The following is a 25,276-nucleotide window of genomic DNA, read 5'->3' as shown; positions in this document are numbered from 1 at the left end:
GACCCCGGGCTCTGTCACCCCCCCAAAAGGGACCTGAGGGACCCCGGGCTCTGTCACCCCCCCAAAAAGGGACCTGATGGTACCCTGGGCTCTGTCACCCCGCCCCCCAAAAAGGGACCTGAGGGACCCCGGGCTCTGTCACCCCCCCAAAAGGGACCTGAGGGGACCCCGGGCTCTGTCACCCCCCCAAAAGGGACCTGAGGGGACCCCGGGCTCTGTCACCCCCCCCCCCAAAAGGGACCTGAGGGACCCCGGGCTCTGTCACCGCCCCAAAAAGGGACCTGAGGGGACCCCGGGCTCTGTCACCCGCCCCAAAAAGGGACCTGAGGGGACCCCGGGCTCTGTCCACCCCCCCCCCAAAAAGGCACCTGAGGACCCCGGGCTCTGTCACCCCCCCAAAAAGGGACCTGAGGGACCCCGGGCTCTGTCACCCCCCAAAAGGGACCTGAGGGACCCCGGGCTCTGTCACCCCCCCAAAAAGGGACCTGAGGGACCCCCGGGCTCTGTCACCCCCCCAAAAGGGACCTGAGGTACCCCGGGCTCTGTCACCGCCCCCCAAAAAAGGGACCTGAGGGACCCCGGGATGTCCCCAGGACGCGCCCGCCGCTGGCAGTGCCATCGTTTATTTGCCTCCCGAGCCCCCCCGCAGCCGCTCGGTGCCGGCGACATCTCAGCGACATCTCGGCGGACATCTCGGCTGTCACACGCTCTGGTGGCCTGCGCGTCGTCGGCGCCGGGCTCGTCCCGGCCCTCGGGGGGGACACGGGGACACCGCGGGGGTGGCCCCGGGCCAGGGCCCCGCGCAGCTCCGAGAGCTCCCGCTGCAGCCCCGAGAGGCGCCGCTCCTGCGGGCACGGGGACACGCGGGTCACCCTGGGTCACCCTGGGTCACCCTGGGTCACCTTGTGTCATCTCCGTCACCTGGGTCACCCTGTGTCACCCTGGGTCACCGGTGTCACCGGTGTCACCCCTGGGTCACCCTGTGTCACCCCTGGGTCATCCTGGGTCACCCTGGGTCATCGGTGTCACCCCTGGGTCACCCCTGGGTCACACCTGGGTCACCTTGTGCCACCTCTGTCACCCTGTGTCACCCTCTGGGTCACCCCTGGGTCACCGGTGTCACCCCTGCATCACCCTGGGTCATCCCTGGGTCACCCCTGGCTCACCTTGTGTCATCTCTGTCACTCTGTGTCACCCCCTGGGTCACCCCTGGGTCACCGGTGTCACCCCTGCATCACCCTGGGTCATCCCTGGTCACCCCTGGCTCACCTTGTGTCATCTCTGTCACTCTGTGTCACCCCCTGGGTCACCCCTGGGTCACCGGTGTCACCCCTGCATCACCCTGGGTCATCCCTGGGTCACCCCTGGCTCACCTTGTGTCATCTCTGTCACTCTGTGTCACCCCCTGGGTCCCTCTGTGTCACTCTGTGTCACCCCTGGGTCACCCCTGGGTCACCCCGGGTCACACCTGGGTCACCTTGTGTCATCTCTGTCACACTGGGTCACCCCCTGGGTCCCTCTGTGTCACCTGCGTCACCTCTGTGTCACCCTGGGTCACCCCTGGGTCACACCTGGGTCACCCCTGGCTCACCTTGTGTCATCTCTGTCACCCTGTGTCACCCCTTGGGTCCCTCTGTGTCACCTGTGTCACCCTGAGTCACCCCTGGGTCATCCCTGGGTCACCTGGGTCACCCCTGTGGCACCTGGGTCATCTCTGTCACTCCTGTGTCGCCTCCTGTGTCACCCTGGGTCACCCCTGGGTCACCCCTGCGTCACCCTGTGTCACCCCCTGTGTCACCCCTGTGTCACCCGTGTGTCACCTTGTGTCACCCCTGGGTCACCCCCTGGGTCACCCGTGTCACCCCGTCACCCGTGTCACCCCGGTGTCACCCCTCTATCACCCCTGTGCCCCCCAGTGCCACCCCTCTGTCACCCCAGTGTCACCCCTCTGTCACCCCAGTGTCACCCCGTGTCACCCCCTGCGTCACCCGTGTCACCCCTGTGTCACCCCAGTGTCACCCATCACCCCTGTGCCCCCCAGTGCCACCCCTCTGTCACCCCAGTGTCACCCCAGTGTCACCCCCTGTGTCACCCCGTGTCACCCCCTGCGTCACCCATGTCACCCCTGTGTCACCCCAGTGTCACCCCCTGTGTCACCCATCACCCCTGTGCCCCCCAGTGCCACCCCTCTGTCACCCCAGTGTCACCCCAGTGTCACCCCCTGTGTCACCCCCTGCGTCACCCATGTCACCCCTGTGTCACCCCAGTGTCACCCCTGTGCCCCCCAGTGTCACCCCTCTGTCACCCCAGTGTCACCCCCCTGTGTCACCCCCTGTGTCACCCATGTCACCCCCATGTCACCCCAGTGTCACCCCAGTGTCCCCCAGTGCCGCCCCATCCCCATCCCAGTCTCACCAGTTCCCGGCCCTGTTCCTCGCTGGTTTTCAGCCTCTCCAGGTCCTTTTTCCGGCTCCCTTCAGCCGCCGTCAGCCTGGAACGGGGGGGGTTGGGGACTGGGGACCCCAAACTGGGCACCCAAACTGGGACACCCAGACTGGTTTGGGGCACTGGGATGGGGACCCCAAACTGGGACACCCAAACTGGGACACCCAGACTGGGGCATCCAAACTGGGACACCCAGACTGGGACACCCAGACTGGTTTGGGGCACTGGGATGGGGACACCAAACTGGGACACCCAGACTGGTTTGGGACACTGGGATGGGGACCCCAAACTGGGACACCCAAACCGTTTTGGGACACCCAGACTGGTTTGGGGCACTGGGATGGAGACCCCAAACTGGGACACCCAAACTGGTTTGGGGCATCCGAACTGGGACACCCAGACTGGTTTGGGACACTGGGATGGGGACCCCAAACTGGGACACCCAAACCGTTTTGGGACACCCAGACTGGTTTGGGGCACTGGGATGGGGACCCCAAACTGGAACACCCAAACTGGGACACCCAAACTGGTTTGGGACACTGGGATGGGGACCCCAAACTGGGACACCCAAACTGGTTTGGGACACTGGGATGGGGACCCCAAACTGGGACACCCAAACTGGTTTGGGACACTGGGATGGAGACCCCAAACTGGGACACCCAAACTGGTTTGGGGCATCCAAACTGGGACACCCAGACTGGTTTGGGACACTGGGATGGGGACCCCAAACTGGGACACCCAAACTGGTTTGGGACACTGGGATGGAGACCCCAAACTGGGACACCCAAACTGGTTTGGGACATCCAAACTGGGACACCCAGACTGGTTTGGGACACTGGGATGGGGACCCCAAACTGGGACACCCAAACTGGTTTGGGACACCCAGACTGGTTTGGGACACTGGGATGGGGACCCCAAACTGGGACACCCAAACCGTTTTGGGACACCCAGACTGGTTTGGGGCACTGGGATGGGGACCCCAAACTGGAACACCCAAACTGGGACACCCAAACTGGTTTGGGACACTGGGATGGGGACCCCAAACTGGGACACCCAAACTGGTTTGGGACATCCAAACTGGGACACCCAGACCGGTTTGGGGCACTGGGATGGGGACCCCAAACTGGGACACCCAAACTGGTTTGGGACACCCAGACTGGTTTGGGACACTGGGATGGGGACCCCAAACTGGGACACCCAAACTGGTTTGGGACATCCAAACTGGGACACCCAGACTGGTTTGGGACACTGGGATGGGGACCCCAAACTGGAACACCCAAACTGGTTTGGGACACTGGGATGGAGACCCCAAACTGGGACACCCAAACTGGTTTGGGACATCCAAACTGGGACACCCAAACTGGTTTGGGACACTGGGATGGAGACCCCAAACTGGGACACCCAAACTGGTTTGGGACATCCAAACTGGGACACCCAGACTGGTTTGGGACACTGGGATGGAGACCCCAAACTGGGACACCCAAACTGGTTTGGGACACCCAGACTGGTTTGTGACACTGGGATGGGGACCCCAAACTGGAACACCCAAACTGGGACACCCAAACTGGTTTGGGACACTGGGATGGGGACCCCAAACTGGGATACCCAAACTGGTTTGGGACATCCAAACTGGGACACCCAGACTGGTTTGGGACACTGGGATGGGGACCCCAAACTGGGACACCCAAACTGGTTTGGGACACCCAGACTGGTTTGTGACACTGGGATGGGGACCCCAAACTGGGACACCCAAACTGGGACACCCAGACTGGGGCACCCACAGTTTTGGGACACCCAAAAATTTGTGAGACACCCCCGTTTAGGGACACCCACAGGTTTGGGACCCCCCATTTCAGGGTGCTCCCCCCCCCATTTCGGGGTTCTTCCCCCAACTTTGGGGCGCTTCCCCCAATTTCAGGGTTCTCCTCCCCAATTTTGGGGCACTCCCCCCCCCATTTCGGGGTTCTTCCCCCCAATTTCAGGGTTCTCCCCCCCCATTTCGGGGTTCTTCCCCCCAATTTCGGGGTGCTCCCCACAATTTCAGAGTTCTCCCCGCAATTTTGGGGCGCTCTCCCCCAGTTTCGGGGTTCTTCCCCCAATTTCGGGGTTCTCCTCCCCAATTTCGGGGTTCTCCCCCCAATTTCAGGGTTCTTCCCCCAATTTTGGGCCTCTCCTCCCCAATTTCGGGGCGCTCCCCCCTATTTCGGGGTTCTCCTCCCCAGTTTCAGGGTTCTTCCCCCAGTTTTGGGCCTCTCCCCAATTTCGGGGCGCTCCCTCCAATTTCGGGGTTCTCCCCCCAATTTCGGCATTCTCCTCCCCAATTTCAGTGTCCTTCCCCCAATTTCGGCATTCTCCTCCCCAATTTCAGTGTTCTTCCCCCAGTTTCGGCATTCTCCTCCCCAGTTTCAGGGTTCTTCCCCCGATTTCGGGGCGCTCCCCCCCAATTTCGGCATTCTCCTCCCCAATTTCAGTGTTCTTCCCCCAATTTCGGCATTCTCCTCCCCAATTTCAGGGTTCTTCCCCCGATTTCGGGGCGCTCCCCCCAATTTCGGCATTCTCCTCCCCAATTTCAGGGTTCTCCCCTCCAGTTTCGGGGTTCTCCCCCCCAATTTCGGGGTTCTCCCCCCCCCCCCCGATTTCGGCGTTCTCCTCCCCGATTTTGGGGCGCTCCCCCCAATTTCAGTGTTCTTCCCCCAATTTCGGGGCTCTCCCCCCCAATTTCAGGGTTCTCCCCCCCGATTTTGGGGCTCTTCTCCCCGATTTTGGGGCTCTTCTCCCCGATTTCGGGCCCCCCCCAGCCCCTACCTGGCCGCCAGGTTGGCGGCGCGGGCGTTGCTCTCGTCCAGCTGCGCCCGGAGCCGCTCGAGGAGCTCCCGGTGCTGCTCCTCCGCCCGCGCCGCCCGCGCCTCCGCCCGCTCCAGCCGCTCCCGGTGCTCCGCCAGCTCCTCCCGCAGCGCCTCCAGCAGCCGCCCGTGCTGGGGACACCGGGACAGCGTCACCGGGGGGCACCGGGGACTGGGGACACTGGGGACGAGGTTACCGGGGGGCACCGGGGACTGGGGACACCGGGACAGCGTCACCGGGGAGCACCGGGGACTGGGGACACTGGGGACGAGGTTACCGGGAGGGCACCGGGGGTTTGGGGACACCGGGACAGCGTCACCGGAGGGGCAGCGGGGGCTGGGGACACTGGGGACGAGGTTACCGGGGGGCACCGGGGACTGGGGACACCGGGACAGCGTCACCAGGGGGGCACCGGGGGTTTGGGAACACCGGGACAGCGTCACCAGGGGGGCACCGGGGGGATTGGGGACACCGGGGCAGGGTCACCGGGGGGGCACCGGGGACTGGGGACACTGGGGACGAGGTTACCGGGGGGCACCGGGGACTGGGGACATCGGGACAGCGTCACCAGGGGGGCACCGGGGGGGTTGGGGACACCGGGACAGCGTCACCGGGGGGGCACCGGGGGTTTGGGGACACCGGGACAGCGTCACCGGGGAGCACCGGGGACTGGGGACACCGGGACAGCGTCACCGGGGGGGCACCGGGGGTTTGGGGACACCGGGACAGCGTCACCGGGGAGCACCGGGGACTGGGGACACCGGGACAGCGTCACCAGGGGGGCACCGGGGGGGTTGGGGACACCGGGACAGCGTCACCGGGAGGTGCCACCCCCCCCCCCCCCCCCCCCCGGTTACCTTCCCGAGCAGCCGCCCGCCCTGGGGACACCGGGGACGGGGGCACTGGGGAACACCGGGAGGACACCGGGGAAGGGTCCCGGGGACTGTCACCCCTCCCCTCCCGGGGTTACCTTCTCGAGTGGCCGCAGCGCGTAGAGCTCGCCCGGGGCCACCGGGTCCTCGGCCAGGCGCTGCCAGGGCACCGCGGGTTTGCGCGGCAGCGACGCCGACGAGCGCAGCTTCCCCCGGGGCTGCGACACCGCGACAGCCGTTAGTGGCACCGGTAGACCCGGTAATGGCACCGCGACAGCCGGTGATGGCACCGGGCACCCGGTAATGGCACCGCGACAGCCGGTAATGGCACCGGGCACCCGGTAATGGCACCGGGAGACCCGGGTAATGGCACCGCGACAGCCGGTGATGGCACCGGGCACCCGGTAATGGCACCGGGAGACCCGGTAATGGCACCGCGACAGCCGGTGATGGCACCGAGCACCCGGTAATGGCACCGAGCACCCTGGTAATGGCACCGGGACAGCCGGTGATGGCAGCGGGACAGCCGGTAATGGCACTGCGACAGCCGGTAATGGCACCGGGACACCCCGTAATGGCACCGCGACACCCGGTAATGCCACTGGGCACCCGGTAATGGCACTGCGACAGCCGGTAGTGGCACCACGACACCCGGTAATGGCACTGGGTGGCACCGGGCACCCGTCATTGTCGCTGGGGCACTGGTTGTTGTCACCGGGATACCCGTTAATGTCCCGTTAACGCCACCGGAACACCCGTTATTGTCACCGGACCCCCATTATTGTCACCAGGACACCCCTCAATGGCACCGGGCACCGGTTATTGTCACCAGAACCGCCGTTAACGCCACTGAGATGCCGGTTCATGTCACCAGAGCCCCGGTAGTGCCACCGGGACCCAGCTAACGTCACCGGGACACCCGGTAATGTCACCGGGGCACCGGTCAGTGCCACCAGAGCCCTCGGACCACTGGTGAGTGCCCAGTTAGGCACCAGACCCATCGGACCACGGTCCTCACCCCAGAGTGGCCCTGTGGCACCAGTTAACACCACTGGCCACCCCCACCAGACCCCTCAGGCCCCATCCCCACGCCATGGTGGCCACCAGGACTCACCGGGCGTCACCGGGCACAGGTGACCCCGTGCCATCTTCAGGCGGCGCCTCATCCGCGTGTCCGGCACTGTCCGGCTTGGCCGGGACGCCGGGCGGCCTTGCCCTGGGCCGGGACGCTCTGGGTGCGCTGGACGTTGCGGCGCTGCCGGGCCGGCACCGGGGTCGGCACCGGGATCGGGGACGGTTCCGGGGACGGCTCCGGCTCTGTCCCCGTCCCCTTGCCCTCGTCGCGGCCCCGGACGCGCCGGACGCTGGTCAGGGACTGGCTCTTGATGAGGGGGCTGTGCTTGCCCAGGTCCCGCGGGGGGACAAAGCCCGGCTTGGGGGCTCCGAGGGGCTGTGGGGACAGGGGGGTGTGGGGTGGGCACGGGATGGAGATGGGGCACCCCCCAGTGTGGCCGGGACAGGGGGAGCCCCAAATCCTGGTGGGATCAGAGGGACCCCAAATCCTGGTGGGGTGGGATCCATCTCCTGACCTCAAATGGGACCAGAGGGACTCCAAATCCTGATGGGATGGGATCCATCTCCTGACCTCAAATGGGACCAGAGGGACCCCCAAATCCTAGTGGGGATGGGATCCATCTCCTGACCCCCAAATGGGACCAGAGGGACCCCAAATCCTGGTGGGATCAGATCCATCTCCTGACCCCAAATGGGACCAGAGGGACCCCAAATCCTGGTGGGATGGGATCCATCTCCTGACCTCAAATGGGACCAGAGGGACCCCAAATCCTAGTGGGATGGGATCCATCTCCTGACCCCAAATGGGACCAGAGGGACCCCAAATCCTGGTGGGATCAGATCCATCTCCTGACCCCAAATGGGACCAGAGGGACCCCCAAATCCTGGTGGGATGGGATCCATCTCCTGACCCCAAATGGCACCAGAGGGACCCCAAATCCTGGTGGGATGGGATCCATCTCCTGACCCCAAATGGGACCAGAGGGACCCCAAATCCTGGTGGGATCAGATCCATCTCCTGACCCCAAATGGCACCAGAGGGACCCCAAATCCTGGTGGGATCAGATCCATCTCCTGACCCCAAATGGGACCAGAGGGACCCCAAATCCTGATGGGATCAGATCCATCTCCTGTCCCCAAATGGGACCAGAGGGACCCCAAATCCTAGTGGGATGGGATCCATCTCCTGACCCCAAATGGCACCAGAGGGACCCCAAATCCTGGTGGGATCAGATCCGTCTCCTGACCCCAAATGGGACCAGAGGGACCCCAAATCCTGGTGGGATCAGATCCATCTCCTGACCCCAAATGGGACCAGAGGGACCCCAAATCCTGGTGGGATCAGATCCGTCTCCTGACCCCAAATGGGACCAGAGGGACCCCAAATCCTGGTGGGATCAGATCCATCTCCTGACCCCAAATGGGACCAGAGGGACCCCAAATCCTGATGGGATCAGATCCATCTCCTGACCCCAAATGGGACCAGAGGGACCCCAAATCCTGGTGGGATCAGATCCATCTCCTGACCCCAAATGGGACCAGAGGGACCCCAAATCCTGATGGGATCAGATCCATCTCCTGACCCCAAATGGGACCAGAGGGACCCCAAATCCTAGTGGGATGGGATCCATCTCCTGACCCCAAATGGGACCAGAGGGACCCCAAATCCTGGTGGGATGGGATCCATCTCCTGACCCCAAATGGGACCAGAGGGACCCCAAATCCTGGTGGGATGGGATCCATCTCCTGACCCCAAATGGGACCAGAGGGACCCCAAATCCTAGTGGGATGGGATCCATCTCCTGACCCCAAATGGGACCAGAGGGACCCCAAATCCTGGTGGGATCAGATCCATCTCCTGACCCCAAATGGGACCAGAGGGACCCCAAATCCTGGTGGGATCAGATCCATCTCCTGACCCCAAATGGCACCAGAGGGACCCCAAATCCTGGTGGGATCAGATCCATCTCCTGACCCCAAATGGGACCAGAGGGACCCCAAATCCTGGTGGGATGGGATCCATCTCCTGACCCCAAATGGCACCAGAGGGACCCAAATCCTGGTGGGATGGGATCCATCTCCTGACCCCAAATGGGACCAGAGGGACCCCAAATCCTGGTGGATCAGATCCATCTCCTGACCCCAAATGGCACCAGAGGGACCCCCAAATCCTGGTGGGATCAGATCCATCTCCTGACCCCAAATGGCACCAGAGGGACCCCAAATCCTGGTGGGATGGGATCCATCTCCTGACCCCAAATGGGACCAGAGGGACCCCAAATCCTGGTGGGATCAGATCCATCTCCTGTCCCCAAATGGCACCAGAGGGGACCCCAAATCCTGATGGGATCAGATCCATCTCCTGACCCCAAATGGGACCAGAGGGACCCCAAATCCTGGTGGGATCAGATCCATCTCCTGACCCCAAATGGGACCAGAGGGGACCCCAAATCCTGGTGGGATGGGATCCATCTCCTGACCCCAAATGGCACCAGAGGGACCCCAAATCCTGGTGGGATGGGATCCATCTCCTGACCCCAAATGGGACCAGAGGGACCCCAAATCCTGGTGGGATCAGATCCATCTCCTGACCCCAAATGGCACCAGAGGGACCCCAAATCCTGGTGGGATCAGATCCATCTCCTGACCCCAAATGGCACCAGAGGGACCCCAAATCCTGGTGGGATGGGATCCATCTCCTGACCCCAAATGGGACCAGAGGGACCCCAAATCCTGGTGGGATCAGATCCATCTCCTGTCCCCAAATGGCACCAGAGGGACCCCAAATCCTGGTGGGATGGGAAGCATCTCCTGTCCCCAAATGGGACCAGAGGGACCCCAAGCCCAACCAAAACCAGAACCCTGAGCCCTCCAGGATCCCAAACCCACCCTGGGACCACCCCACCCCAGGTGTCCCCATTGTCCCCCAGGCGTCCCCGTTGTCCCCAGGCGTCCCCCGGTACCTTCTCTGGCGGTGGAGCTGAGGCGGACGGACACGGGGACAGGTGTCCCCTCCCTGATGGCCCTGAGGATGGTGGGCAGCGGCTCCAGCTCCTCCTGCGTGGCCTACGAGGACACCACGGGGACGTAGTGGGGACAACGGGGTGGAGAAGTTGTCCCCCATGGACACCGGTGGACAAGGAGGTGGCCAGCCCAGCAGCGGGGACAGAGGGGTGGTGGCACCTGGTCCAGGCTGGTGAAGATGTCACAGAGCAGCAGGTGGAGCGTGGCGAGCTCCAGGGCCAGGTCCACGTAGCCATCGTAGGTGGCCATGTGGGCACTGGCCTCGGGGGTGGCCACGGCCCCCAGGAAGTCGGTCATGGTGGCCAAGTTCTGCTCCAGGAACTCATTCATGAAGGTCATGTAGGGCTCCTTCTCGCCAAAGCTGGGGACAGGGGTCGCCGACACGGTCAGGGGTCATTGTCATGGTCAGGGGGTCACCACCAGTCATGTGGTCTGCTGCCACAGTCAGGGGTCATCGCCGTGGCCAAGGGGGTCATCATCATGGTCACAGGTCACCACTATTGTCATGGGTCACCACCATGGTAAGGGGTCAGTGACATGGCCATGGGTCATCATCGTGGTCTGGGGTCAGTGACAGGGTCAGGGGCCCACCATCATGGGTGGGTCACTACCATGGTCAGGGTTCATCTTCATGGTCAAGGGGTCACCACCATGGTCAGGGGTCACCACCATGGTCACAGGTCACCACCACAGGGATGGGTCACCACCATGGTCAAGGGTCACCAGCCTTGGTCAGGGCCCAGGCCACTCTCAGGAGCATGGACAAGGGCCACCACCATGGTCACTTGTCACTGAGATGGTAATGGATCATCATCACGGTCACATGGGCCACCATCATGGTCAGGGGCCACCAGCATGGTCATGGTCACAGGCCACCTTCAGGAGTATGGACATCCAACCCAACTGCCCCATGGTGTGTTGGGGACAACCCAACTGCCCCGTGGGACCTTGGGGACAACCCAAACTTGGGGACAACCCAGATTTGGGGACAACCCAACTGCCCTGGGGGACCTTGGGGACAACCCAAACTTGGGGACAACCCAGACTTGGGGACAACCCAACTGCCCTGGGGGACCTTGGGGACAACCCAAACTTGGGGACAACCCAGACTTGGGGACAACCCAACTGCCCTGGGGGACCTTGGGGACAACCCAGACTTGGGGACAACCCAGACTTGGGGACAACCCAACTGTCCCATGGGACCTTGGGGACAACCCAGACTTGGGGACAACCCAACTGCCCCGTGAGACCTTGGGGACAACCCAGATTTGGGACAACCCAACTGCCCCACGACTCTCCCCAGAGCACAGACGGGACGTCCCCGCTGCCCCACGTCCCCACCGCGTCCCGCCCGCCACGTACGTGGTGAAGTTGGCCAAGTTCTGGATGACCTTGGCCACCAGCGTGAGGGTGCGGGCGGTGGCCTCGCTGGGGTATTCCTGGACGAGGCCGAAGAGGCTCGGGGACATGATGGCCGGACACAGGAACCTCAGGAAGAGCGAGGCCGACACCAGGCGCTGCCCGATGGCCGCCTTGCCCCGCGCTGCGCACTCGTCCCGCCACGCTGCGAACACCTCGCCCAGCTCCGCCGGGAAGGACCTGGCCAGGGACCACCGTGGTGGGGACCGGGGACCCGCCCGTTGCCACCCGCGGGGTGATGGGGGGGTGTGGTGGCACCATGCCTGGAGTTGGCACCAAGTGGTTCCTGTGCCCGTCTCCATGTCCCAGCCCAGGGTGGTGCCCAGCCCCATCCCTGTCCCCAAACTTGTCCCCAGGTCCACCCTGGTGTCCATCTCCATCCCTGTCCCCATCCCTGTCCCCAGGTCCTTCCTGATGTCCGTCCCAGGTCCTTCCTGGTGTCCATCTCCATCCCTGTCCCCAGACTTGTCCCAGGTCCACCCTGGTGTCCCAGCCCCATCCCTGTCCCCAAACTTGTCCCCAGGTCCTTCCTGATGTCCGTCCCAGGTCCACCCTGGTGTCCATCTCCATCCCTGTCCCCAAACTTGTCCCCAGGTCCACCCTGGTGTCCCGTCCCAGGTCCTTCCTGGTGCCCAGCCCCATCCCTGTCCCCAACCTGTCCCCAGGTCCACCCTGGTGTCCATCTCCATCCCTGTCCCCAAACTTGTCCCCAGGTCCTTCCTGGTGTCCATCCCCAGGTCCACCCTGGTGCCCACCCCTATGTCCACCCCAGGATGGTGACAGTCCCCAACCCCACCTCTGGTGCCCAGCCCGGTGCCAGCACCCGTCCTGCCCATTCCTATTCCTGTCCCCCGATCCCACCCCCGTGTCCAGGCTTCTCCCAAGCTCTCCCGGCGCCACCCCCCGGTGCCACCCCGGTGTCCCGGCGGCTGGTCCCTCACTCGGAGCCGTCGGTGATGCGCCGCAGGGTCTCCTCGCAGACCTGCCGCAGGTGCTGCCGGTGCTCGGACAGCTCCAGCCCCGAGCATTTGCTGGGGTCCACCTCGAAGCTCTCCTCGGAGCTGCAGAGCCGGGCCACCACCTCCCCTGGGGACAAGGACAGCCCATGAGGGGGACAGAGAGGTCACCAGGACAGGGATGGCCAGGACAAAGCCCACACCACGTCCCCATGGATGGTCAGGGGTGTCCCACAGCCACTGAGTGGTCACCACCACGTCCCCATGAATGGTCAGGGGTGTCCCACAGCCCGTGAGGGCACTGAGTGGTCACCACCACGTCCCCATGAATGGTCAGGGGTGTCCCACAGCCCGTGAGGGCACTGAGTGGTCACCACCATGTCCCCATGGATGGTCAGGGGTGTCCCACAGCCCGTGAGGGCACTGAGTGGTCATCACCATGTCCTCATGGATGGTCAGGGATGTCCCACAGCTCATGAGGGCACTGAGTGGTCACCACCACGTCCCCATGGATGGTCAGGGGTGTCCCACAGCTCATGAGGGCACTGAGTGGTCACCCACCATGTCCCCATGGATGGTCAGGGATGTCCCACAGCTCATGAGGGCACTGAGTAGTCACCACCACGTCCCCCATGGATGGTCAGGGGTGTCCCACAGCCCGTGAAGGCACTGAGTGCGTCACCACCACGTCCCCATGGATGGTCAGGGGTGTCCCACAGCTCCTGAGGGCACTGAGTGGTCACCACCACGTCCCCCATGGATGGTCAGGGGTGTCCCACAGCCCGTGAAGGCACTGAGTAGTCACCACCACATCCCCATGGATGGTCAGGGGTGTCCCATAGCCACTGAGTGGTCACCACCACGTCCCCATGGATGGTCAGGGGTGTCCCACAGCTCATGAGGGCACTGAGTGGTCACCACCACGTCCCCATGGATGGTCAGGGATGTCCCACAGCTCATGAGGGCACTGAGTGGTCACCACCACGTCCCCACGGATGGTCAGGGGTGTCCCACAGCCCGTGAAGGCACTGAGTAGTCACCACCACGTCCCCATGGATGGTCAGGGGTGTCCCACAGCTCATGAGGGCACTGAGTGGTCACCACCACGTCCCCATGGATGGTCAGGGGTGTCCCACAGCTCATGAGGGCACTGAGTGGTCACCACCACGTCCCCATGGATGGTCAGGGGTGTCCCACAGCTCATGAGGGCACTGAGTGGTCACCACCACATCCCCACGGATGGTCAGGGATGTCCCACAGCCCGTGAGGGCACTGAGTGGTCACCACCACGTCCCCATGGATGGTCAGGGGTGTCCCACAGCTCATGAGGGCACTGAGTGGTCACCACCACGTCCCCATGGATGGTCAGGGGTGTCCCACAGCCCGTGAGGGCACTGAGTGGTCACCACCACATCCCCATGGATGGTCAGGGGTGTCCCACAGCCCGTGAAGGCACTGAGTAGTCACCACCACATCCCCATGGATGGTCAGGGGTGTCCCACAGCTCATGAGGGCACTGAGTGGTCACCACCACATCCCCACGGATGGTCAGGGATGTCCCCACAGCCCGTGAGGGCACTGAGTGGTCACCACCACGTCCCCATGGATGGTCAGGGGTGTCCCACAGCCCGTGAGGGCACTGAGTAGTCACCACCACGTCCCCATGGATGGTCAGGGGTGTCCCACAGCCCGTGAGGGCACTGAGTGGTCACCACCACGTCCCCATGGATGGTCAGGGGTGTCCCACAGCCACTGAGTGGTCACCACCACGTCCCCATGGATGGTCAGGGGCGTCCCACAGCTCATGAGGGCACTGAGTGGTCACCACCACATCCCCATGGATGGTCAGGGGTGTCCCACAGCTCCTGAGGGCACTGAGTGGTCACCACCACGTCCCCATGGATGGTCAGGGGTGTCCCACAGCTCCTGAGGGCACTGAGTGGTCACCACCATGTCCCCCATGGATGGTCAGGGATGTCCCACAGCTCATGAGGGCACTGAGGTGGTCACCACCACGTCCCCACGGATGGTCAGGGGTGTCCCACAGCCCGTGAAGGCACTGAGTGGTCACCACCACGTCCCCATGGATGGTCAGGGGTGTCCCCACAGCCACTGAGTGGTCACCACCACATCCCCATGGATGGTCAGGGGTGTCCCACAGCCCGTGAAGGCACTGAGTGGTCACCACCCACGTCCCCATGGATGGTCAGGGGTGTCCCACAGCTCCCCAGTGCCCTGTCCCACCCCGGTGCCACCCGGGGTGTCCCCCATGTCCCCCCCGTACCCAGCGTGTCCTGCAGGTATTGGCCCCCACCAGCTTCATGTACTCATCGATGGCCTTGGTGGCCAAGGTGTTCTCGCGGAAGATCAGCGCCTCGTGGTCATCGAAGCGGTCAAGCTCGGCCACGCCCAGGTCGATCAGGAACGACTGCGGGGACATGCGGGGAAGGGTTTGGTGGCACCCATGACCCCAAATGATCAAACTCAGCCCATGCTGGACCTCGGGCACCCCCCTGAGTTGTGTTTTCTGTGTCTACAGTCCCAATCCAACCCAACCCAACCCAACTCATCCATCCATCCCAACCCAACCCAACCCAACCCAACCCATCCAACCCAACCCAACTCATCCATCCCATCCCAACCCAACTCATCCCAACCCAGCCTAACCCAGCCCAACCCAACCCAACCCAACCCAACTCATCCATCCCATCCCAACCCAACTCATCCCAACCCAACCCAACCCATCCAACCCAATCCAACTCATCCAACCCAACTCATCCATCCCATCCCAACCCAACTCATCCCAACCCAGCCTAACCCAGCCCAACCCAACCCAACTCATCCATCCCATCCCATCCCAACCCATCCCAACCCAGCCCAACCCATCCAATCCCAACCCAACTCATCCATCCCATCCATCCCAACCAACCCAACCCAACCCATCCAACCCAATCCAACTCATCCAACCCAACTCATCCATCCATCCCAACCCAACCAACCCAACTCATCCAACCCAACCCAGCCCAACCCAACCCAACTCATCCAACCCAACTCATCCATCCCATCCCAGCCCATCCCAGCCCATCCCAACCCAATCCAACCCAACCCAACCCAACCCAACCCAACCCAACCCAACCCAACTCATCCAACCCAACCCAACCCAACCCAACCCAACTCAACTCATCCACTCCATCCCACCAATCCCAACCCAACCCATCCAACCCAACTCATCCCATCCGATCCCATCCCAGCTCAACCCAATCCCAACCCAACTCAACCCAACCCAACCCAACCCATCCACCCCATCCCACTCCATCCACCAACCCCACCCCCGTACCCAACCCCCCGCCCCACCTTGGCCTTGCCGGTGCTCTGCAGGACGTGCACCAAGGCTCCGGCCAGCTCCTCCTTGTGCCGCGCGGCGATGGCCGGCTCCAGGTGGCCACACAGATCCCGGTAGTGGAAGGTGATGAACTCAGCCAGCTCCTTGTAGCGCACGATGGGCAGCACCCGCACCTCGCGGTAGCGCCCGCGCAGCCGCACCGCCGGCGCCCGCTCGCCACCGCCGCCGCCGCTCAGGGAGTACCAGCGCTCCAGGGGCTGCCGGGCTGCCGCCAGCTCGGCCAGCGGGATGGTGACGGCGGCCACCGGCGTCCCCGGTTGGTCATCGCGGCACAGGGCGACGGTGAGGGTGCGCGCCGGGGGCAGCGCGGCCAACTGGAAGAGTTCCCCCCAGAAGAGCTGGCCGTCGGCGCCGGCCGCCTTGGCCGTGGTGCGGGCGAAGATGGCGCCGTCCAGCTGGAGGTGGCAGCGGAGGCGGCGCCGCGGGGGGAGGTCCCGGCCTTCGTAGACCCAAAGGGTCAGGGCCAGCTCCAGGCGCTCGCAGTTGTCCTGGAGGGGTGGGGGACAAGGGGACAAAGGGGGGGTGTGGGTGGGGGTCAAGGGGTCAAGGGGACAAAGGGGACAAAGGGGGGTGTGGGTGGGGGTCTAGGTGGGGGTCAAAGGGGACAAAGGGGGGTGTGGGTGGGGGTCAAGGGGACAAAGGGGACAAAGGGGGGTGTAGGTGGGGGTCAAGGGGTCAAAGGGGACAAAGGGGACAAGGGGAGATTTGAGGTGGGGACAGAGAATTCTGAGAGGTGGGAATGGGGACAGGAGGGGACGTGGGGGGACAGGAGGGGCCATGGAGGGCGACAAGAAGGGGCCGGGCAGTTCGTGCCTCAGTTTCCCCACCCATGCCGAGGACAGGAGGGCAGTGGGTGCCCGCAGTGAGGGTCCCAGGGTGGTGGGATGTCCCCGAGGTGTCCCCAGGGTGTCCCCAGGGTGTCCCCAAACCTTGTTGGGCTGGGCTGTCCGGCGCAGCTCCTCGATCCAGCGGTCGCGCTCGGCCAGGGAGGCGCAGCCGAAGGAGCGGCTGCCCTCGGCCGTGATCACCTGCGAGGACACCAAGGGGACACCGAGGGTGACACCGAGAGTGACACCGAGGGGACACCGAGGGGACACCGAGAGTGACACCGAGAGTGACACCGAGGGGACACCGAGGGGACACCAAGGGTGACACTGAGGGGGACACCGAGGATGACACCGAGGGGACGCCGAGGGTGACACCGAGGGGACACCGAGGGTGACACTGAGGGGACAACGAGGGGACACTGAGAGTGACACCAAGGGGACACTGAGGATGACACCGAGGATGACACCGAGAGTCACACCGAGAATGACACTGAGGGTGACACCGAGGGTGAAACTGAGGGTGATGGGGACACCGGGGACAGGGGGGGCACAGGGGGCTATGGGTGTCCCTTTGTGGGGTCTGGGTACCCTGGGTGTCCCTTTGTGGGGTCTGGGTGCCCCTTTTTGGGCCTGGGTGTCCCTTTTTGGGGTCTGGGTGTCCCTTTTTGGGGTCTGGGTGCTCCAGGTGCCCTTTTTTGGGGGTTGGGTGCTCCAGGGTGCCCTGAGTGCCCTTTAGGGTGCTCTGGGCGCTCCTTTTTTGGTGTCTAGGTGCCCCTTTTTGGGGCCTGGATGTCCCTTTATGGGGTCTGGGTTCTCCAGGTGCCCTTCTTTGGGGCTGGGTGCCCTTTTTTGGGGTCTGGGATGCTCCAGGATGTCCGGGGTGCCCCCCACCCTTCTGGCACCACGAGCCCCCCACCCCGTACCTGGAAGCAGAACCTCTCCCCCACGACGCTGCCGTGCACGGGCCGGACGATGACGTTGTCCCCGGTGAGGTCCAGCTCGGCCGGTGGCACCAGAGATTCGCGGGAAGCGCTGCGGCTGGGGACCCTGAGGGGACAGCAGTGTCACCAGGACCCCAAAAAGGGGACAGGAATGTCACCAGGACCCCAAACGGGGACCCTGAGGGGACAGCAGTGTCACCGGGACCCCAAAAAGGGACAGGAATGTCACCGGGACCCCAAACGGGGACCCTGAGGGGACAGCAGCATCACCAGGACCCCAAAAAGGGGACAGGAATGTCACCGGGACCCCAAAAAGGGGACCCTGAGGGGACAGCAGCATCACCAGGACCCCAAAAAGGGGACAGGAATGTCACCGGGACCCCAAACGGGGACCCTGAGGGGACAGCAGCATCACCAGGACCCCAAAAAGGGGACAGGAATGTCACCGGGACCCCCAAAAAGGGGACCCTGAGGGACAGCAGTGTCACCAGGACCCCAAAAAGGGGACAGGAATGTCACCGGGACCCCCAAAAAGGGGACAGCAGTGTCACCGGGACCCCAAAAAGGGGACCCTGAGAGGACAGCAGTGTCACCAGGACCCCAAAAAGGGGACAGGAATGTCACCAGGACCCCGAAAAGGGGACCCTGAGAGGACAGCAGTGTCACCAGGACCCCAAAAAGGGGTCAGGAATGTCACTGGGACCCCAAAAAGGGGACCCTGAGGGGACAGCAGTGTCACTGGGACCCCAAAAAGGGGACAGGAATGTCACCAGGACCCCAAACGGGGACCCTGAGGGGACAGCAGTGTCACCAGGACCCCAAAAAGGGGACAGGAATGTCACCGGGACCCCAAAAAGGGGACCCTGAGGGGACAGCAGTGTCACCAGGACCCCCCCCCCGCGCTGTCCCTTACCTGTCACCCTCCGGGACCGCCGCCACCGCGTCGCTTTTGGTGCCACCGCGACTTTTCCTGTCCCGGAGGAGCCTCTTCCAGAGCAGCCCCTGCAGGGACAGGGACAGGGACAGGGATGGGGGACAGGGACAGGAATGGGGTCAGAGAGAGGGACAGGAATGGGGACAGGGACAGGGACAGGGACAGGGACAGGGATGAATGGGGACAGAGAGAGGGACAGGGACAGGGACAGGGACAGGAATGGGGACAGGGACAGGAATGGGGACAGGGACAGGGACGGGGACAGGGGACAGAGAGAGGGACAGGGACAGGGACAGGGATGAATGGGGACAGAGAGAGGGTCAGTGATGGGGACAGGGACAGTGACAGGGATGGGGGACAGGGACAGGGACAGGGGACGGGGACAGGGACAGGGATGGGGGGACAGGGACAGGGGACAGGGACAGGGATGGGGTCAGGGACGGGGACGGGGACAGGGACAGAGAGAGGGTCAGGGACGGGGACAGGGGACAGGGACAGGGACAGGGACAGGAATGGGGACGGGGACAGGGACAGGGACAGGGACGGGGACAGGGGACAGGGACAGGGTCAGGGACAGGGACAGGGACAGGGTCAGGAACGGGGACAGAGAGAGGGACAGGGATGGGGACGGGGACAGGGACAGGGACAGGGATGGGGACAGGGACGGGGTCAGGGACAGGGACGGCGCTCCCACCTTGACGTTGCTGAACTGGGAGCTGGGCGGGGTCTCATTTTCGGAGCTCCTCGTGACCCCCCGGGGGTTCCTCTCGTCCGGGTCTGGGGGGGGGAGTGGGGGACCAGTCAGCACCCCCAGTATCCCCCAGTAGCTCCCAGTAACCCCGCAGCACCTCCCAGTACCCCCCAGTGCCTCCCAGTACCCCCTAGTGCCCCCCAGTGCCACCCAGTACCCCCCAGTGTCCCCCAGTACCCCCCAGCGTCCCCCGCAGTACCTCCCAGTGCCTCCCAGTGTCCCCCTCAGTGCCTCCCAGTGCTCCCCCAGTGTCCCCCAGTACCCCCCAGTGTCCCCCACTGCCTCCCAGTACCTCCCAGTGTCCTGCCCAGTACCTCCCAGTACCCCCCAGTGTCTCCCAGTGTCCCCCCCCAGTACCCCCCAGTGCCTCCCAGTGCCTCCCAGTGTTCCACTCAGTGCCCCCCAGTACCCCCCAGTGTCCCCCAGTGCCCCTCAGTGCCTCCCAGTGGCCCCAGCGTGGGACAGGGCACAGGACAGGGGTGCCCTCACCAGGGTCCCTCCTGCCCGCCGGGTACAGGTTGGTGGCCTCGGACGTGGCACTGGTCCTGCTCCGCCACGAGCCCTGGGGACACGGCAGGGTCAGGAGGTGCCACCCTGGCACCCCCGAGGGGACATCAGAGGGTCAGGAGGTGCCACCCTGGCACCCCCGAGTGTCCCCACTCACCTCCTCGTCCCTGCCCAGTGGCACCAGGTGTCCGTCCACCAGCGAGAACTGGGACACGTCCCACACGGTGGCATCGGGGGGCACCGGCAGCGTGGGGACGTCCCCGCGAGGGTCACTGAGGGGACAGAACAGGGTGTGGGTGCCCAGAGTGCCCCTGCCACCCACGGGCGGTGTGGGCACTGACTCCAGGGGACATGTGGCCTGGCAGGGGTGCCGGGAGTGCCAGGGTGGGGGACAGGTGACCACGGAGGGGCCACCAGGGGTGTGGTGACACCAGGGGACACCTGGAGGTGCCACCAGGAGTGCCAGGATGGGGAACAGGTGACCATGGAGGTGCCACCAGGAGTGCCAGGATGGGGGACAGGTGACCATGGAGGGGACACCAGGGGTGTGGTGACACCAGGGGACACCTGGAGGTGCCACCAGGAGTGCCAGGATGGGGAACAGGTGACCATGGAGGTGCCACCAGGAGTGCCAGGATGGGGAACAGGTGACCATGGAGGGGACACCAGGGGTGTGGTGACACCAGGGGACACCTGGAGGTGCCACCAGGAGTGCCAGGATGGGGAACAGGTGACCATGGAGGGGACACCAGGGGTGTGGTGACACCAGGGGACACGTGGGCACGGGGTGGCAATGCCGGGGGCGCGGCAGAGCGACACCGACAGCCCCGGGTGGCTCCGTGGGTGGCTCCGTGCCCGCCCCGTGGGTGGCCCCGGCCGAGCCGAGCCGGTTTGGCCGGGTCCCGGTGCCGGTGCCGCGGGGCCTGGCCCGGTGCCACCACTGTGGGTGCCAGCCCGGCACGGGGACAGGCGGGGACGGGGACACGCGGGGCGGGGAGCGGCCCTTGGGGGGCTGTGCCAGGCCAGCGTCACCCACCCCACACCCAGCACCCCCCAAGCAGCACCCCAAACCCATCCAAAGCCATCGCTGTCACCCCAAAAGTCATCACGGCATAACACATCACCCCCAAAAACATCATCATCACCCCAAAAGGCATCACTCCTCACCCATCATCATCATCACCCCAAAAGTCATCACCCCATAACACATCACCCCCAAAAACATCATCATCACCCCAAAAGTCATCACCCCAAACCCATCATCATCATCATCACCCCAAAAGTCATCACCCCATAACACATCACCCCCAAAAACATCATCATCACCCCAAAATTCATCACCCCAAACCCATCATCATCATCATCACCCCAAAAGTCATCACCCCACACCCATCACCCCCAAAAACATCATCATCACCCCAAAATTCATCACCCCAAACCCATCATCATCATCATCATCACCCCAAAAGTCATCACCCCACACCCATCACCCCCAAAAACATCATCATCACCCCCAAATTCATCACCCCTCATCCAACACCCCATAACCCATCACCCAGCACCCCTCAACCCATCCCCAGCACCCCCCACCCATCATCATCACCCCAAAATTCATCACCCCATAACCCATCAACCCCCACCCATTATCACCCCATAACCCATCACCCCAAAATTCACCACCCCCAAGTTCACCCCATAACCCATCAAGCCCCAACCCCTCACCCATCATCATCATCACCCCATAACCCATCACCCCAAAATCCACCACCCCATACCCCACCACCCCCCACCCATTATCACCCCATAACCCATCACCCCAAAATTCATCACCCCCAAGTTTATCACCCCCAAATTCACCACCCCATAACCCACCACCCCCCATCCATTATCACCCCATCACCCCAAAATTCACCACCCCCAAATTCACTACCCCATAACCCATCACCCCAAAAGTCACCACCCTTTAACCCATCACCCCATAACCCATCACCCCACAACCCACCACCCCCAAAATCACCACCCCATAACCTTCACCCCCACCCATTATCACCCCATCACCCCCCACCCATTATCGCCCCAAAATTCACCACCCCAAAATTCACCGCCCCATAACCCATCACCCCATAACCCATCACCCCAAGTTCATCACCCCATAACCCACCACCCCCCACCCATTATCACCCCATAACCCATCACCCCAAAGTTCATCACCCTCAATTTCATCACCCCAAAATTCACCGCCCCATAACCCATCACCCTCCACCCATCACCGCCCCATAACCCATCACCCCCAAAGTTCATCACCCCCAAATTCATCACCCCATCGCCCCATAACCCATCACCCATAACTCATCACTTCCAAATTCATCACCCCATAACCCATCACCCTCCACCCATCACCGCCCCATAACCCATCACCCCAAAAGTCACTACCCCATAACCCATCACCCCAAAAGTCACCACCCTTTAACCCATCACCCCATAACCCATCACCCCATAACCCACCACCCCAAAAGTCATCACCCTTTAACCCATAACCCATCACCCCATAACCCATCACCCTCCACCCATCACTCCATAACCCATCACCCCGAAAGTCACCACCCTTTAACCCATCACCCCATAACCCATCACCCCAAAAGTCACCACCCTTTAACCCATCACCCCATAACCCACCACCCCATAACCCATCGCCCCAAAAGTCACCACCCCATCACCCCTCCCCACCCCACAATCCCCCCCTCACCCTTCTCCCACCCCTCACCTGCCCCGTCGTGCCCCCCCAGCTCCGCGCCGCTGTCCCCGCGTCCCCTCCTCCGGCCCGGGCCGCGCAGGTACCGCTGCAGCGGCAGGGCCGCGTCCCCTCCGCTCCCCGCGGCTCCTTGGGCGCCTTGGACGGGGCTGAAAACGCCCTCTGGAACAGCGACCGCCGCGCGCTGCCCTTGGGGACACCCCTGTCGCCACCCTTGTCGCCACCCCTGTCGCCAGCCCTGTCGCCACCCCTGTCGCCAGCCCTGTCGCCGTCGCTGCCGGGGTGGCTGTAGGAGCGTTTCCAGCCCTGCAGCCGCGCCCAGCGCCGGCTCCCCGGGGACCCCCCGCCCCTCTCGGGGTCCCCGCCGGGTGGGGCGGTGGTCGCCGTGCGCCACTTGTAGGTCTTCAGTAGGGCCGGGGGGTCGGGGGTGGCCGGGGGGGCTTCGATTTCCATCTGTGAGGGGGGAGGAGAGTGGAGTTTGGGGGGGTCATGGGGTGGGTTTGGGGGTGGTGGGGTGGGGGGAATGAGTTTGGGGGTTGGATTTGGAGGTGGTGGGATGGGAGAATAAATTTGGGGGCTGGATTTGGGGGCGGTGGGATGGGGGCAATGAGTTTGGGGGTTGGATTTGGGGGTGGTGGGATGAGAGAATAAATTTGGGGATTGGATTTGGGGGGTGGTGGGATGGGGGGAGAATGGATTTGGGGATTCATGGGGTGGGTTTGGGGGTGGTGGGGTGGGGGGAATGAATTTGGGGGTTGGATTTGGGGGTGGTGGGATGGGGGCAATGAGTTTGGGGGTTGGATTTGGGGGCGGTGGGATGGGGGGAGGCATTTTGGAGGGTCCATGGGGTGGGTTTGGAGGTGGTGGGATGGGAGAAATGAATTTGGGGGTTGGATTTGGGGGCGGTGGGATGGGGGGAATGAGTTTGGGGGGTTCATGGGGTGGGTTTGGGGGTGGTGGGGTGGGGGGAATGAATTTGGGGATTGGATTTGGGGGGTGGGTGGGATGGGGAGAATGAATTTGGGGGTTGGATTTGGGGGTGGTCGGGATGGGGAGAATGAATTTGGGGTTGGATTTGAGAGGGGTGGGATGGGGAGAATGAATTTGGGGGTTGGATTTGGGGGTGGTGGGATGGGGAGAATGAGTTTGGGGGGTTCATGGGGTGGGTTTGAGGGTGGGAGAATAAATTTGTGGGTTGGACTTGGGGGTGGTGGGATGGGGGGAATGAATTTGGGGGTTGGATTTGGGGGTGGTGGGATGGGGGGAGGCATTTTGGGGGGTCCATGGGGTGGGTTTGGGGGCGGTGGGATGGGGAGAATGAATTTGGGAGTTGGATTTGAGAGGGGTGGGACGGGGAGAATGAATTTGGGGGCTGGATTTGGGGGTGGTGGGATGGGGAGAATGAATTTGGGGGTTCATGGGGTGGGTTTGGGGATGGTGGGAATAAATTTGTGGGTTGGATTTGGGGGTGGTGGGATGGGGAGAAAAAATTTGGGGATTGGATTTGGGGGTGGTGGGGATGGGCACCCCTACCCTGGCATCCCCACCTCGAGGGGTCCCCAATTTGAGGGGTCCCGCCTCCCACAGGTGCCCCTGCCCACCCAGGGGTCCCCAATTTGAGGGGTCCCACATCCCTGGGATGCCCCTGCCCACCCAGGGGTCCCCAATTTGAGGGGTCCCCACATCCCTGGGATGCCCCTGCCCACCCCGGGGTCCCCAATTTTTGGGGGTTTCCTGCCCACCCCGGGGTCCCCAATTTGTGGGGTCCCACGCCAGCCCCTCGCAGCCCCCACGGCTGCCGGGGACAGGGTGCCAGGGTGCCAGGGGGGACAAGGGGACAGGGGTGACAGGTGCCCCGCCACCCCCGTGCCCCGGGCGCAGGCGGGACCGGAGGCGTTTCCGTCGCGCCCCGGCCGCGCTTCCCTTCCCCCTCCCCTCACCCCGCACCCCCATCCCGTCCCGGGGACCCCCCCTGAGCCCCCCTTGGTCACCCGCGGGTGCCGCTCAGCGCGGCGGGCTCGGTGGCACCGCGGGACCCCCTCTCTGGGACATCCCCGGGGTGCCACCCGCGCTTTTGTCGCCCGTTTGTCACCAGCGCCCCAAAGCCGGGGGTGGCCCACATCCTCCGGGGGGAGGGGGGTGACAACATTTTTGGGGTCCCCCCCGCCACTTCCTCCCCCCACCCCGCATCCCCGGCGCTGTCCCGGCCGCGGCATCCCCCGAGGGGACCGAGGGGACTTTGGGGACCGTCCCCGCGTGTCCCCCCCCCTCCCGCGGTACCTCCGCTGCTGCGCCCGCGCTCGGCCCCGGTTCCTGTCGCGGCTTCCCCATGTGACCGGGCAGGAGTTTCTGTCACACCCTCACCTCCTCCTCCTCCTCCTCCTCCTCCTCCTTCTCCGGCCCTGCCCCGGGAGGTGATGCCGCTGCTCCCGCCGGCGACACCGCGGGGACACCGCGGGTCACCCCTGCAAGGGACTGAGGGGTGGCGGTGGCTCCTGGAGTCCCCCCCCTGAAATGATGGGTGGGG

At 63.8% G+C, this 25,276-nt stretch overlaps 1 protein-coding gene across 1 annotated transcript; it reads right to left on the bottom strand.

The window, feature by feature from the left end:
* Window positions 1-511: 511 nt before the first annotated feature.
* RASAL3 (RAS protein activator like 3) lies at window positions 512-25,095 on the bottom strand. The gene is given in 22 exon segments (XM_048293110.1): window positions 512-845; window positions 2,416-2,491; window positions 5,251-5,420; window positions 6,260-6,379; window positions 7,281-7,358; window positions 7,360-7,601; window positions 10,199-10,301; window positions 10,419-10,620; window positions 11,622-11,858; window positions 12,620-12,764; window positions 14,919-14,948; window positions 14,951-15,062; window positions 15,989-16,525; window positions 16,967-17,065; window positions 17,788-17,911; window positions 18,719-18,807; window positions 19,434-19,516; window positions 19,980-20,052; window positions 20,155-20,269; window positions 22,755-22,846; window positions 22,849-23,202; window positions 25,030-25,095. Coding segments are annotated over 22 exon segments (3,432 nt in total). The 5' UTR covers window positions 25,081-25,095; the 3' UTR covers window positions 512-545.
* Window positions 25,096-25,276: the final 181 nt, after the last annotated feature.

This window comes from Corvus hawaiiensis (genome assembly GCF_020740725.1).
Source record: "Corvus hawaiiensis isolate bCorHaw1 chromosome 32 unlocalized genomic scaffold, bCorHaw1.pri.cur SUPER_32e, whole genome shotgun sequence".
In the NCBI taxonomy this organism is placed as follows: domain Eukaryota; kingdom Metazoa; phylum Chordata; class Aves; order Passeriformes; family Corvidae; genus Corvus; species Corvus hawaiiensis.
Note: the sequence above shows the minus strand (reverse complement) of the source record. Positions and strands in the feature narration are given on the sequence as shown.